This window comes from Taudactylus pleione, unplaced genomic scaffold (genome assembly GCF_031769625.1).
Source record: "Taudactylus pleione unplaced genomic scaffold, aTauple2 ptg000306l, whole genome shotgun sequence".
NCBI classification, from domain to species: Eukaryota; Metazoa; Chordata; class Amphibia; order Anura; family Myobatrachidae; genus Taudactylus; species Taudactylus pleione.
Genome location: NW_028284707.1, coordinates 6324675 through 6338359, shown reverse-complemented (window position 1 = coordinate 6338359; position 13685 = coordinate 6324675). Strand labels below are relative to the sequence as shown.

The 13685-nt window shown below is 48.1% G+C and overlaps 1 protein-coding gene across 1 annotated transcript in view; it reads left to right on the top strand.

Annotated features, from left to right (window-relative positions):
* ICA1 (islet cell autoantigen 1) overlaps positions 1-5882 on the top strand; it is a 101977-nt gene extending 96095 nt beyond the window's left edge. Inside the window, exons 14-15 of the mRNA XM_088442209.1 lie at positions 1981-2073; positions 4815-5882. Coding sequence (XP_088298335.1) covers positions 1981-2073; positions 4815-4936 — 215 coding nt within the window. The 3' untranslated portion in view covers positions 4937-5882. The remainder of the gene's footprint in view (positions 1-1980; positions 2074-4814) is intronic.
* Positions 5883-13685: the final 7803 nt, after the last annotated feature.

Genomic DNA, 13685 nt, shown 5'->3' with positions numbered 1-13685 from the left:
GGGGCAGCGCGAGCTACTCCTCACTCACCTGTACAGAGGGGCAGCGCGAGCTACTCCTCACTCACCTGTACAGAGTGGCAGCGCGAGCTACTCCTCACTCACCTGTACAGAGGGGCAGCCCGAGCTACTCCTCACTCACCTGTACAGAGGGGCAGCGCGAGCTACTCCTCACTCACCTGTACAGAGGGGCAGCCCGAGCTACTCCTCACTCACCTGTACAGAGGGGCAGCCCGAGCTACTCCTCACTCACCTGTACAGAGGGGCAGCCCGAGCTACTCCTCACTCACCTGTACAGAGGGGCAGCCGAGCTACTCCTCACCTGTACAGAGGGGCAGCGCGAGCTTCTACTCACTCACCTGTACAGAGGGGCAGCCGAGCTACTCCTCACCTGTACAGAGGGGCAGCGCGAGCTTCTACTCACTCACCTGTACAGAGGGGCAGCGCGAGCTACTCCTCACTCACCTGTACAGAGTGGCAGCGTGAGCCACTCCTCACTCACCTCTACAGAGGGGTAGCACGAGCCACTCCTCACTCACCTCTACAGAGGGGCAGCGCGAGTTACTACTCACTCACCTCTACAGAGGGGCAGCGCGAGTTACTACTCACTCACCTGTACAGAGGGGCAGCGCGAGCTACTCCTCACTCACCTGTACAGAGGGGCAGCGCGAGCTACTCCTCACTCACCTGTACAGAGGGGCAGCGCGAGCTACTCCTCACTCACCTGTACAGAGGGGCAGCGCGAGCTACTCCTCACTCACCTGTACAGAGGGGCAGCGCGAGCTACTCCTCACTCACCTGTACAGAGGGGCAGCGCGAGCTACTCCTCACTCACCTGTACAGAGGGGCAGCCCGAGCTACTCCTCACTCACCTGTACAGAGGGGCAGCCCGAGCTACTCCTCACTCACCTGTACAGAGGGGCAGCCCGAGCTACTCCTCACTCACCTGTACAGAGGGGCAGCCGAGCTACTCCTCACCTGTACAGAGGGGCAGCGCGAGCTTCTACTCACTCACCTGTACAGAGGGGCAGCCGAGCTACTCCTCACCTGTACAGAGGGGCAGCGCGAGCTTCTACTCACTCACCTGTACAGAGGGGCAGCGCGAGCTACTCCTCACTCACCTGTACAGAGTGGCAGCGTGAGCCACTCCTCACTCACCTCTACAGAGGGGTAGCACGAGCCACTCCTCACTCACCTCTACAGAGGGGCAGCGCGAGTTACTACTCACTCACCTCTACAGAGGGGCAGCGCGAGTTACTACTCACTCACCTGTACAGAGGGGCAGCGCGAGCTACTCCTCACTCACCTGTACAGAGGGGCAGCGCGAGCTACTCCTCACTCACCTGTACAGAGGGGCAGCGCGAGCTACTCCTCACTCACCTGTACAGAGGGGCAGCGCGAGCTACTCCTCACTCACCTGTACAGAGGGGCAGCGCGAGCTACTCCTCACTCACCTGTACAGAGGGGCAGCGCGAGCTACTCCTCACTCACCTGTACAGAGGGGCAGCGCGAGCTTCTACTCACTCACCTGTACAGAGGGGCAGCGCGAGCTACTCCTCACTCACCTGTACAGAGGGGCAGCCCGAGCTACTCCTCACTCACCTGTACAGAGGGACAGCGTGAGCCATATCTACTTTCTTCTTCGGGGTCCATGGGGTCCACAGCCATTACGTTGGGGTATGAATCCCAGTCACCAAACAGTTAACACAAACGTGCTCTCTGCTCCCAGGATGCACCGGGGTTCCTCCCCATATACCCCACCCAGAGAGCTCGTTTGTGTTAACTGTTTGGTGACCGGGATTCACACCCCAACGTAATGGCTGTGGACCCCATGGACCTCGAAGAAAAAGAGTTGTTAAAGGTATGTCATACCATAACTCTTATTTTCTCCTGTACCTGGCAGAATTAAGCAGAGAGAAAAGATCAGCCAGTGTAATGTATATGTGTTATGTGATAGTCACATTGTGTGATTCTATGTTCCAGACTGGGCGGCTGGCAGCGGGGCCTCATCCTCCTCATCACTACCAACTCCACCTATTAACCTCAATCAAAATATCAACAAGACCTCGCAAAAAGGTAACTGGCAAAACTGGGCCCATTTTCTTGTGAATAAATGATACATTTGTCTTAGACTCCTGTTCCGTAATGTAATCATACGTACTAGTTACATATAGCGATATATACATACATGACTCGTGTAGTATGACAAGCTACCTAACTTCAGATGAGAGAGATCCCATGCTCTAATTACTGATGTGTTATCCGATAAACTGATCTAGTAATCCACAGTGATAGAACTGGATTCATGTAACTCATAGATGATTCATTCATGAATCTGCATTTTGCTATAGAGTCACAGTTCTTATTCCAGCTGAATTGCACCCTTTGATATGGGTAAGATCGTATCAAGATGGCGGCTCCTAATATGGGGATCAGGGATTCCATGTTGAATGCAAGCGAGCCACAGGAGATCACTCTGCGTCCTTACAACAGAGCCAAGTAGCCTATCTCGCGATGAGAATTAGATGAGCCCCACGTGTTTCCAGCAGAATGGGGATAAGGGAAGGGAGAGGGAGCAGTTAAAACTCGAAGGGGTCTAGTTACTAAGCAGTGTTAGGAGACAGAGTGAAATGTGATAAGGTGCCAGCCAATCAGCTCCCAACTGTCATCTCACAGGCTGTGTTTGAAAAATGACAGTTGGGAGCTGATTGGCTGGCACCTTATCACATTTCACTCTGTCTCCTAACACTGCTTAGTAAATTGACACCTAAGAGAACCTGTAATGGCAGCATCTTTTAGACCAGGGGTAGGCAACGTGTTTCTCTTTTGGCGCCAGATGTTCAACATCACAAGCCCACAAAGTGTCCAGAGTGTCATCATAAATACAACATATAATAATAGATGGGTACAAAAACGTTACTGATTTCCCTGTTTTTCTTTTTTTGTGACTAGTTTCCTCAGGTTAGGTTTATAACTTGTAGTCTGGAGGCGCAGACATGCTTCTGGTTTTTGTACTATTATTTGGCTGTGAGCAGGAGTCACTGTGGCAAGGTTCACTCACCAGAGGCCCAGGCTTCGTTGGGTATGCAGGCCACCCTTGGATACTTCGGTTTGGAGAGGATGTAGCATGCCAGAACAGTTTCCTCCGTGAGGGATGGAGGAGGGGGCGAGCAGCACAGCGCGACTATTGGGAGAGGGACTGACCCCAGGGGTGCCACTCAAAATATCCCTGAGTGCCAGCTTATAGCACTAGTGCCAAATGTCTACCCCTGCTTTAGAACACTGTGGCCCTGATTCAGAGGCGCTCGCTATTTGCGATGGTCATGATTATTGCGACCATCGGGCTTGCGACGAGACCCTTGTGGTAGGGTCTCGTCCACCGCAAGCCCCAGTGAACTTCCTGCGTTAATAGAGCAGGAAGTCCACTACTGACATCACGTGTGCAGCCACACACACACACCCCCGTCCCCACCCCCCACCGCCCCGACCCGCTTTCAAAACAGGGCGAGCTGTCGATCAACATCGACAGCCGTCCCGTTTTGCTGTGCTCCCCAAGCGAGTGAAGTTCTCACTCGCCCAGGGGCTCGCGCACACCGCGTGTGCGCACTACCCGACCATCGACCCACTTGCGAGCGTTATGCACTCGAGAGCGGGTCTGAATCAGGCCCTATATCCACAGGGCCCAGTGGGATAGTAGGGAAGTACAGCTAGGCCTGGAATGGAAGAGTAGTTTTAAGGTCTTTGTTCAGAGAATACAGTAACCCGGAGCAACATGATCCACATCAGCAATTGCTGACATGAGCCACTAGCAATTGTTCTCAGGTATTTATGCTTTAATCTAATCAATTTACACCAGAAGCGGATAAAATGACTGTAACCTCACACATTTCCTTTTTCTAATTGTATGCAGGAGAAAGAAATGTACAGGTGTGTGCACATACATCTATCCTCCATGTACCTCAAGTCATGTTACACATAACACGTGAGCGCCGTGTGACTCGGTAGCATCAAGCGTCTTTTGTGCGACATTTTACCTTCAAATGCGCCTTATTTGCACAGCAATGCAAATAGGACACACAAGCAGATTCAGCTGATTAAAATGATACGCGGCATGCCTATATTCTCTGTGCGACTGCGGGAGTATCTGTATACACAGCCGCTGACACTGTAACGTAGCGTTTCTCATGCAGATACACCCGCAGTCGCACACAGAACATAGACATGCCGCATATCATTTTAATCAGCAGAAGCTGCTTGTACGCCCTATTCGCACGACTGTGAATAGTCACACGAGATGACGCTCGCCACTACCGAGTCACGCCACGGCATGGCGCAACTAGAAGGGCTGTGTAACACACAAGGAGGCTGGATGTATATATTATTTTTAGAGAATTTTACCGGTCATCCTACATATACAGAGGAAACAATAGGGTTAGGGACATTTTAAGCTGCAATCTATATTACAGTACAGCAGGTGAGACATTTAGCCTCCTTTTTTATGAACCTATAGCTAAGATGAACAACTGATGAACCTATAGCTAAGTGGTTTATTTTTAGTTTATTGCTTCATCAAAATTCTGAGTTCGCCATCACCCCCATTGTCTAATTTTACCGATCGCTATGTAAATGTGGACCCCTATTATTGCACAGAAGCGTGCTCCAAAGCATTGGTTGGATGTCACCCCACCAATAGTATATTTACATACACATATATTATGAGTATATTCAAGGCTCCGACTAAGATACATTTAATAGGACTTGATTGAGGTCTGTTCACAATGTCGATTTGGGATTTTCTTATTATTTTGTTCCCAAAGAGTCATCAAAAGGCCTAAAAGATCAGACTGCCTGGTTTAACCTCTTTGCCGATCTGGATCCATTATCTAATCCCGACGCTGTTGGGAAAACGGACGAGGAACATGAACTACTGAATGCGTAACGCATACGGTTTCCAGTCCCTGGGATTGTCTCCGTCGCAAAGGACCTCTGTGCCACGCTCAGGAGTCTCGCAGAGGCGCGACAAGTGCCACTAATATTTTACTTTTTATTTTCTAGAGATAAAACATCTGGTTTCTGTTTGCTGTATAAGAGGAGACCTGTGATCTTTCCGGAGTAATTACCACGTTTGCCAAGACATACACTGGACTTTCTAATTAGCTATTTAAAGGGAAATACTCGGAAGCTATTTTTATACCGGCCATTGTTATAATCACAGGCCATGCTAGAACTGGAGGCCAAACATGTTTTGATGAAACCGATGCTGTTTTTTGTTTTGTTTTTTTTAAATGAGATTTTTCTTTCTGTTTAGAATAATTTATTAGGTTTGGAGTAAATGATCGGATTGGGGGTAAGAGGGGGTGAAATACCCAGCAAGCACTGCTTGGAGCGCCCTTGGGGAAATAATTTTCCTTTATGTCATGTTATCCTATCTGAGCAAGTATTGCAGAGCCCACGGGCAGATTACATTCTCCAAGGACGGTCACCACTATTAATATCTGACATTGGGAAAAGCTGCCATAGTACAGAAGCCTTTTACACACATTTTATGTTACACTGGGAGGGGGAGATGTATCGAGCCTTGGGGAGAGATAGAATGGAGTAGTTGCCCAAAGCAAGCAATCGGCTTGTACTGTCATTTCAACGACTGTGATGGTTAATTGACAGTGTGTGATTGGTTGCTTTAGGAAACTTCTACGCTTGATACATCTCCCCCAGAGTGATCTACGTCAACCGCAGACGCTGCTGTTTTAGACACTCCATTTACTTAGGAATGAGCATCGCATTTGCCTTCTAGATGCCTTCAACATGGAGTATTAATCCTACCAGTTCTCAGCCTGAACATCTCTGCAGAGTCATTACATTAAATTTTGTTTTTGACAAATAAAGTCCGGTGTGATTATTTCACCATGTAAGGTGACTTCTTCATTGTTGTGTTTAAATGTATAGTTCCCAAGGTAGCCACAGTAAGGTCCTTATTAAATGGCTCTCGGACTTCATGTCTCATGCCCCATGGGCCTAACTACCATTGGTGCAAGGGGTGCAGCTGCTATGGGGCCCAGAGTTTAGAGGGGCCCATCTTCCTTGTCCAAGTGTTATATACATTTCACACCATTGGATGGTACATAGGGGCCCTTACAAGCTTTTCCTATGGGGCCTCCTGCCAAGCCCTGTTAGTTTTTGCTGAGGTGCAGTTCTGAAACAGTTGGAAAGTTACATATTGTGTACCTCCTGATATACATGATCATCTGGCCACAAGGAGGCACTGTTTCATTGGGATCTATCAATGAGATTCCATCCTCCGCCATTAAAAGTTTCCCACCTTGTTTTCTGAAACTCGTATACAACAGTATTCTCTACAACCACTAGGTGACCCATGCAGCAGTGACTTGGTATGTACCGTAATGATCTCTGGGCACCAGAGTAGGGATCCACACATGGATAATCGGGAACCTGTCGTCATTGTGTAGCTGTGTGTTGGATCGTCAGGTGCTCACAAATCATTACAGAAGAGGGCAAGTGGCATTGCCCACTGATAGTCGCCACCAGGACCCTAGGTCATTGAGTATATCAGATGATGTAGCAGTGTTGGGGTTAAAAACTAAGCTGGAAGTCTCATTTAATTTCCTCAAATGTATATGATTGATCGGGCCCTTTACGTAGTAGATATACAACCTTCTCTCTCCACACACAAAAATTCTCATCCCTCCGGCAGTTACTCTTTGTGGTGTTGGTTTTTTCTTTTAATGATGTCATGGTCACCAACACACTTTTCTAGAGCAGAGGCTAATAGCCAAAGGTAAAATGTACGTGGAGATGTTAAACGTAACTGATGCTCCACGTTTTCTCAATGTTTCGTGCCCAATTCTCTCCTCCTTGTTCAATGCGGTGGGTAATAGGTGCTGATTTGGCCAGAAGAGCAGAGCAGCAGGGAGCGAGCTTGAATGATACGGGCAGTAGGTCACCATCTATTCATTACAAAAGATTCTGTAGAAGTCGTTCATTACACTTCAAAAATCTTTCACTTTTTCAAGGGAAAATCTGACAGATAGTCTGACAGAAAATCTTTGGTTACAAAATCGTTACGTATGTATGCACCTTTACATAGGTTATATGGTGGCAGGAGCTAGCGCTAGATCTTTACGGGCTAGAATACCATGTGATACTGCATTATTGCCAGTGCACTCCCTGAAAATGGAGTCATTGGTACCTTACAAGATTGTGGGGAACGCACCTCTAGCTTAGTGTTTGTAGCAATTCATTGATGCTCGGCTGGGGTGAAGCTAGAACTTTGTGGGCCCTATAACATCTTTTTGAAGGGGTTGTTCATTTTATGCCCCATAGTAACACCTTAGTTCACATTATGCCACAGTGTCTCCAGTTGTAGGCGGCCTCTCTCTTCTTGTGCTCTATATGTCGAATTTGCTGGGTACCAGATGACAGGTCGACCACAAAAAGGTTGACAAGCAATAGATCGACACCAGATGGTTGACGTGTACGAAAGGCAGACTCAAAAGGTCAACATGTGTTTAGGTTGACAGGTACAAAAGGTCGACATGGGTATGGTAGACACCAAAGTTGTTGTTTTTTTGTCACTTACCGGAGAGTTAGGGTCACGCACTAGGAGGGACGACTAGGGTTAGGCACTTATACTAACCGTTATGGTTAGGCACTAGGAGGGACGGTTAGAATGCAGATTATGGTTAGAATAAAAAAAATCATGTGTCGACCTTTTGTCCCTTTCAACCATTTGGTGTTGACCTTTTTATTGTCGATCTAATGATCCATGCCCGAATCTGCTGTATGTGCTTCACTGTAAGGCGGCGGGCAGGTAGAAAGTTACTCTGCACATTTATCTACCCAGGATGTTACCGGAGACCTGCAGAAAAGCCAGAGTCTACGGCGCTGCCAGAGTGGAGCCTCTTCTCTCTTAGAAAGGTAACTGTTGACACAGGGGCGGTCTAACACTTCCAGATCCCACAGTGGTCCTAAGTTCTCCTGAGTAGAATCTGTCACAATTTCCAACTGTAATAATCTCACTGTGTAAATGTGAGAACTGCACACAGACTGAACAACACTTTTATTTCCAGGAAGTCGCTCACTATATACAGTACTAGAGAAGAGAGGTTTGGTTTTGCTGAAAACTGAACTTTGGGTTTCCGAGTCGAACAGAGTTCCAGCTCCGCTCTCTTCTGGGTTCCTAGTAGAATGGAGTCCTGACTCGAGACTTCTCGCCAAGTTTGGAACCTCGTTCTTAAACCCGGATCTTGTGTAATTTGGATGGCATTTTAGTCCCTCCCTCGTGATTTCAGGTGCTGTGAGGTTGTTAAAATTGACCGGAAATGACTGTAATTGATGTGCAGAATACTATAGGAACAAAAGCAGGCCCAAGTTACATGATTTTGTCAGTTTTTTTAATCAATTTGTAAAAAAAATTCGAAACCGAACCAAAACATTTGAGGGTGGTTTTTACCAAAACACGATGATGATTTAAAACCATAACATAGGGGTCTGCACCAGTGGTCAAAGTGGGAATTTTGAAGTGGGTGTATGGAAAAACTAAGGTTGTACTTATGCGCGTGTCGAAAAATGGGGGATGGCCACTCATCAGTGTAGTGTACCCTACCATAGTACCCGTTATATGCATTATGCTACACAATAGTAGTGCCCCTTTTACAATGCTCACAGTAGTAGTGCCCCCTATACAATGCACACAATAGTAGTTCCCTTATGCAATGCCCACAGTAGTATTTACCCCTATACAATGCCCTCAGTAGTAGTGCCCCTTTTACAATGCTCACAGTAGTAGCGCCCCCTATACAATGTGCACAATAGTAGTGCCCCTTACGCAATACCTACAGTAGTATTGTCCCTTACACAATGCCCACAGTAGTAGTGCCCCTATGCAATGCCCACAGTACTAGTACTCCTTATAGAATGCCCACATTAGTAGTGCCCTTAATACAATGCCCAGACTGCATTGTACCAGCACAAGCAGCAGCTGCAGAGGGCACTTGTCCAGACATAATTACAGCCACAGGTGAAGAGGTGGGCATGGAGTGGAGGCAGACGGGGAAGTGGGTGCGTAAGTGGGAAAGAACAGAAGGTGGGTGAAGAGTCTGAGATAGGCAAGAATGCATGCTAGTAGCGGGGAGAGGACTGGAGATGGGCAAGGACTAGATGCAGGTATGGAGACGAGTGGGTATAAGGGAGTGGACTGGAGGCAGGTGAAAAGGTGGGCGAGTAGGCAGGAGAGGACTAAAGGCAGGTGAGGCAGGAGGGTAGGTGGGGACGGAGACAGATGCAGAGGCATGCTGGTAGGCAGGAGAGGACTGGAGATGGGCAAGGACTAGATGCAGGTGGGGAGATGAGTCGGTAGAAGGAAGTGGATTAGAGGCAGGTGAAAAGGTGAGCGAGTAGGCAGGAGAGGACTAAAGGCAGGTGGGAGAGTAGTGGATGGAGACAGATGTGGAGGCATGCTAGAAGCTGGGAGAGGACTGGAGATGGGCAAGGACTAGATGCAGGTGTGGAGACGAGTGGGTATAAGGGAGTGGACTGGAGGCAGGTGAAATGGCAGGCGAGTAGGCAGGAGAGGACTAAAGGCAGGTGAGAGGAGGGAAAGGAGTGGATGGGGACAGAGAGACAGATGCGGAAGCGTGCTGGTAGGCAGGAGAGGACTGGAGGTGGGTGAGGATTGGAGGCAGGTGGGTGGGTAGAAGGGAGTGGACTGGAGGCAGGTAAGAATGCGGTTGGGTAGGCAGTAGAGACTAGAGCAGGCATTAGGCAGTGAGAAGGTGGGTGGGAGATGACTGGATGGAAAGCATGGAGACGGGCGAGAAGGCTTGCTAGTAGGCAGTAGAGTACTGGGGGTGGGTGATGATTAGGGGCAGGTAAGGATGAGGTGGGTATGAGGGGAGTTCAGCTTGTAGAGTGAAAAGTAAAAAAAAAGTAACATTTCCAGATGGTACCTGTCTGGATTATTAACACTTCGGATAGTCCGGAAATCAGGTCCTCTGAGTAGTAATAATTACTCTCACACTAATAAGCTAACGCTGGTGACAAGTAGTGGCTGCAGCTCCACCATCTCCCACTTGTGGCCATACTCCTTCTCACCCCCTCCTCCTGCGCCATACTCCCCCCCCCCCCCCCCCCCCGGCTCCTGGCCCAACTCCCGCCCCCCGCAGCTGTGCTCCTGAGTCCCGACCTCCCCTGCTCCTGGCCCTACTCCCGCCCCCCGTGGCTATCCTCATGAGTCCCGAACCCCCCACCTCCGTTGCTGTGCTCTCGAGTCCCGACCTCCCCCGCTCACGGCAGGACTCCTGCCCCCCGCGGCTGTGCTCCAGAGTCCCGACCTCCCCCACTCGCGGCAGTGCTCCCAACCCCCTGCTCTTGGTCCTACTCCCGTGGCTGTCCTCACGAGTCCCGAACCCCCCACCTCAGTGGCTGTGCTCCCGAGTCCCGTCCTCCCCCGCTCGCGGCAGTACTCCCAATCCTGGTTCTACTCCCTCCCCCCACAGCTGTCATCATGAGTCCCGGCAGTGCTCCCGACCCCTGCTCTTGGTCCTATTCCCGTGGCTGTCCTCACGAGTCCGACGAGTCGAAGTGCCGGTATACCATACCGTTGTATACCGGCACACTTCGAGCACTGGTCTGTGCACATCTCTACTATATAAACACAAAGTAAGCTTTGCCCTAACCCAGACGTATAAAGCTAATGCTGGGTACGCACTTGTCGATATATCGTTCGGTTGATCGGTGGGTATGTACACCTGATTTGTGTGTGAACAAGTGTACAAGTGGCTGGCATGTCGGCCTTGCAGCTCAGCTGATGAAACGTATATGTGTACGGGGACCCACTAACCGCCTGTACACTTGCTGCAGGGATTGCCGACACTGACATCTCAACTGCCACCCAGTTGTGTTGTCGGCCCAGACACTTTGAGCAGCCACCTGGTTAGTGTGTATAGCTTACCAATCAGCCATTTGGTCCGTTGACCTAGTGTGTACCCAGCATAAACCAATTGGCTCCTGTGGCCCTGTTGTGAGAAACACTTAGAAAACACTTGTTACTATTGGGCAATACTTAATATTCAGCTGACATGTACAGCAAAGGCAAACTCCCGGGGTGAAGCCTAACCCTAAGTCCCCCTGTGGGTGGCTAAACCTAACCCCCCCCTTCTCAAACCCTAAACCAAACCCTCCCCTCTCATCCCAGTGGTGCCTAACCCCCCCCCCCTTCCCTTAGCCTAAGCCTAACCCTCTCCAGGGTGTGCCCAAACCCACCCTGCGGCTAACTTCTAAGCGCCCCGGACTTACCTCGTGCAGGATGACGTCTGTGTAGATTCTGGCGTCGGTGTTAAAATAGGCTTCAGTATTTCGATGCCGTTCTTAAGTCCCGCGTCTAAATTTATACCTCCGGTTCCGATAACAACACCCCCTCCCAATTTATTAATGAAAGGATGTTACCAGCTTCCTATAAGCAGTACAAGGCTTGTATATTGCAGCGCAGTATGACAGATCTGGGTGTAGTCCAGGCATCTTACTGATGGTGCAGTAACTGGTGTTGGCACATCTCTGTGTGACAGACCCAAATTCTGGGGTCTATGTACTAAACCTTGGCGAGAGAGAGTGGATGGAGATCATGTACCAACCAATCGGCTCTTGTCACTTTACATGCTGTGTTTAAAAAATAAAAAAAAATACAGGAGCTGATTGGCTGGTACTTTATGCTCATCCACTGTATCCTTCTCCAAAGTCCTTGATGAGGGAAGTGGTGAAGATGATGGATCCAGTATGGATGGAGGCCCGTGCTGTGCAGGGAATGTACAACGTAAAACAATAGATGTAAGACAAATGCCAATAAACTACCTGAATATGCAATAATGTAATGTATTAACAGCCATAATTTTATATCTGGGAATGTTAAGGCGGGTATCCACTTGCCGATTAAAATGAGCGATTGAACGATATCGTTCATTAATCGTGCACAAATTGGGCATGAAAATGTCGGAAACGATCAGTGCTGTGCGCTCCCGCTGGTCGTTTCTGACATCAATCATCGCCTGAGCATGCTGGTCAATCTGCCAATAACGAAATATTGACCATGTTTATGAGGGAGGGTTCCTGCACCCTCCGACATATCGTTCAGTGTAGGCACTGTAGGGGAATGGGGAACGACGGTACGATTACAATGTTGTAATCGTACTGTCGTTCATGGATCCGCACCTACACTTCAGGCTTGGATGCCGCAGATCTCATATAATTAGTAACTTATTGTAAAGTTTCCTTGATCAAGATGTGTTTCAGTTCTAGCTGCAATCACAAACAAACAAGCCTGTATTCAGCGGTCATCCAAGGAGCCTAAGTGAAAAATACCTGACGTACAAAGAGCACCCCAAAGGGACACATTAAATTGGATCAAAGTAGTTTAAAAGCAGCGAGTACATTAAGAAATGTCTTGTTTATCTGAGACGCTCTCACTCTGTAGGATTGAATATCTCTGTAATGGTAAGCGTAAAGATGTCCTAGGGATCTCCCTGAGAATCATCAGTCATGCACTAGGTGTGGTCAGTCTCATTTGGTATTACTGAGAGATGGCAAAATTAATTTCTTCACTCTCAGCTTTTAATTGTTTATTTATTAAAGCCACTGATTCTTGGCTTTGAGGGCTGGATATCAAAGGGCAATAGTAAGACACGTAGAACAAGTCTGATCCTTTAGTAAATGTATAGTATACAGTAACTTCTACCTATAAACATGCTGCAATTGGGACTTCCTGTGAGTGGGGCATACAAGATGGCCGCCGGCCTGTTTCCTTCTAATTATAGTCACCTGGTGCTTCAGTGTCCAAACCTAACTACAAACAGATAGGTCTGAGCGTAGGTAAGTTCATACCAGTATTACAGATGTGGTTTAACCCATGGAGCCATATTATTAGGGTCTATCAGAGTACAAGTTGAAAAATCACCGCTAAACCCTGTTGCCTGTTACAAGTATATACTGTAAAACACTGGATTTTTGAAACGGACACTAATAATAAAAAAATAAAAAGTACCATAGTGCCATCCAGCCCTAGGCCAGTCTAGGCTAAGCGCTGTATTACCCAGAGCAGAGATTCCCATATGCAGTCCTCAAGGCTCACCAACAGTTCAGGTTTTAGAGATATCCATGGTTGAGCACAGGTGGTTAAATCAAATTGACTGAGGTACTAATTAAGTCATCTGTGGTCAAGCATAGATATCCTTAAAAACCTGGACTGTTGGGGTGCCTTGAGAACCTCTGCCTTAGAGGTAGCACCACCCTAGGAAAAAGCAGCAACAACCACCCTGGGCGGTGAGTGTTGGTGCAATAAGTATTGTTAAATGTTAGATTTTTTTTATTTTAGTATTAGTACTATATGTCCTAGCAAGCCCTGTCCTGACCAATTTTAATGGCTGCCCGGGCATGCTGGGCTATGCAGTGCACCTGTAAAAATATAAAATAAAATTGCATGTACATACTAGATGTTTAAAAAAATTTATTGATCCTATAGATTGTAAGCTTGCGAGCAGGGCCCTCTTACCTTTATGTATATCTGTTACTACCCAGTTTTGTTCTAGTCATTTTGTGTCCATTTGTAAAGCGCAACGGAATATGCTGCGCTATATAAGAAACTGGTAATAAATAAATATAAAACACCCCACAGGCCACTT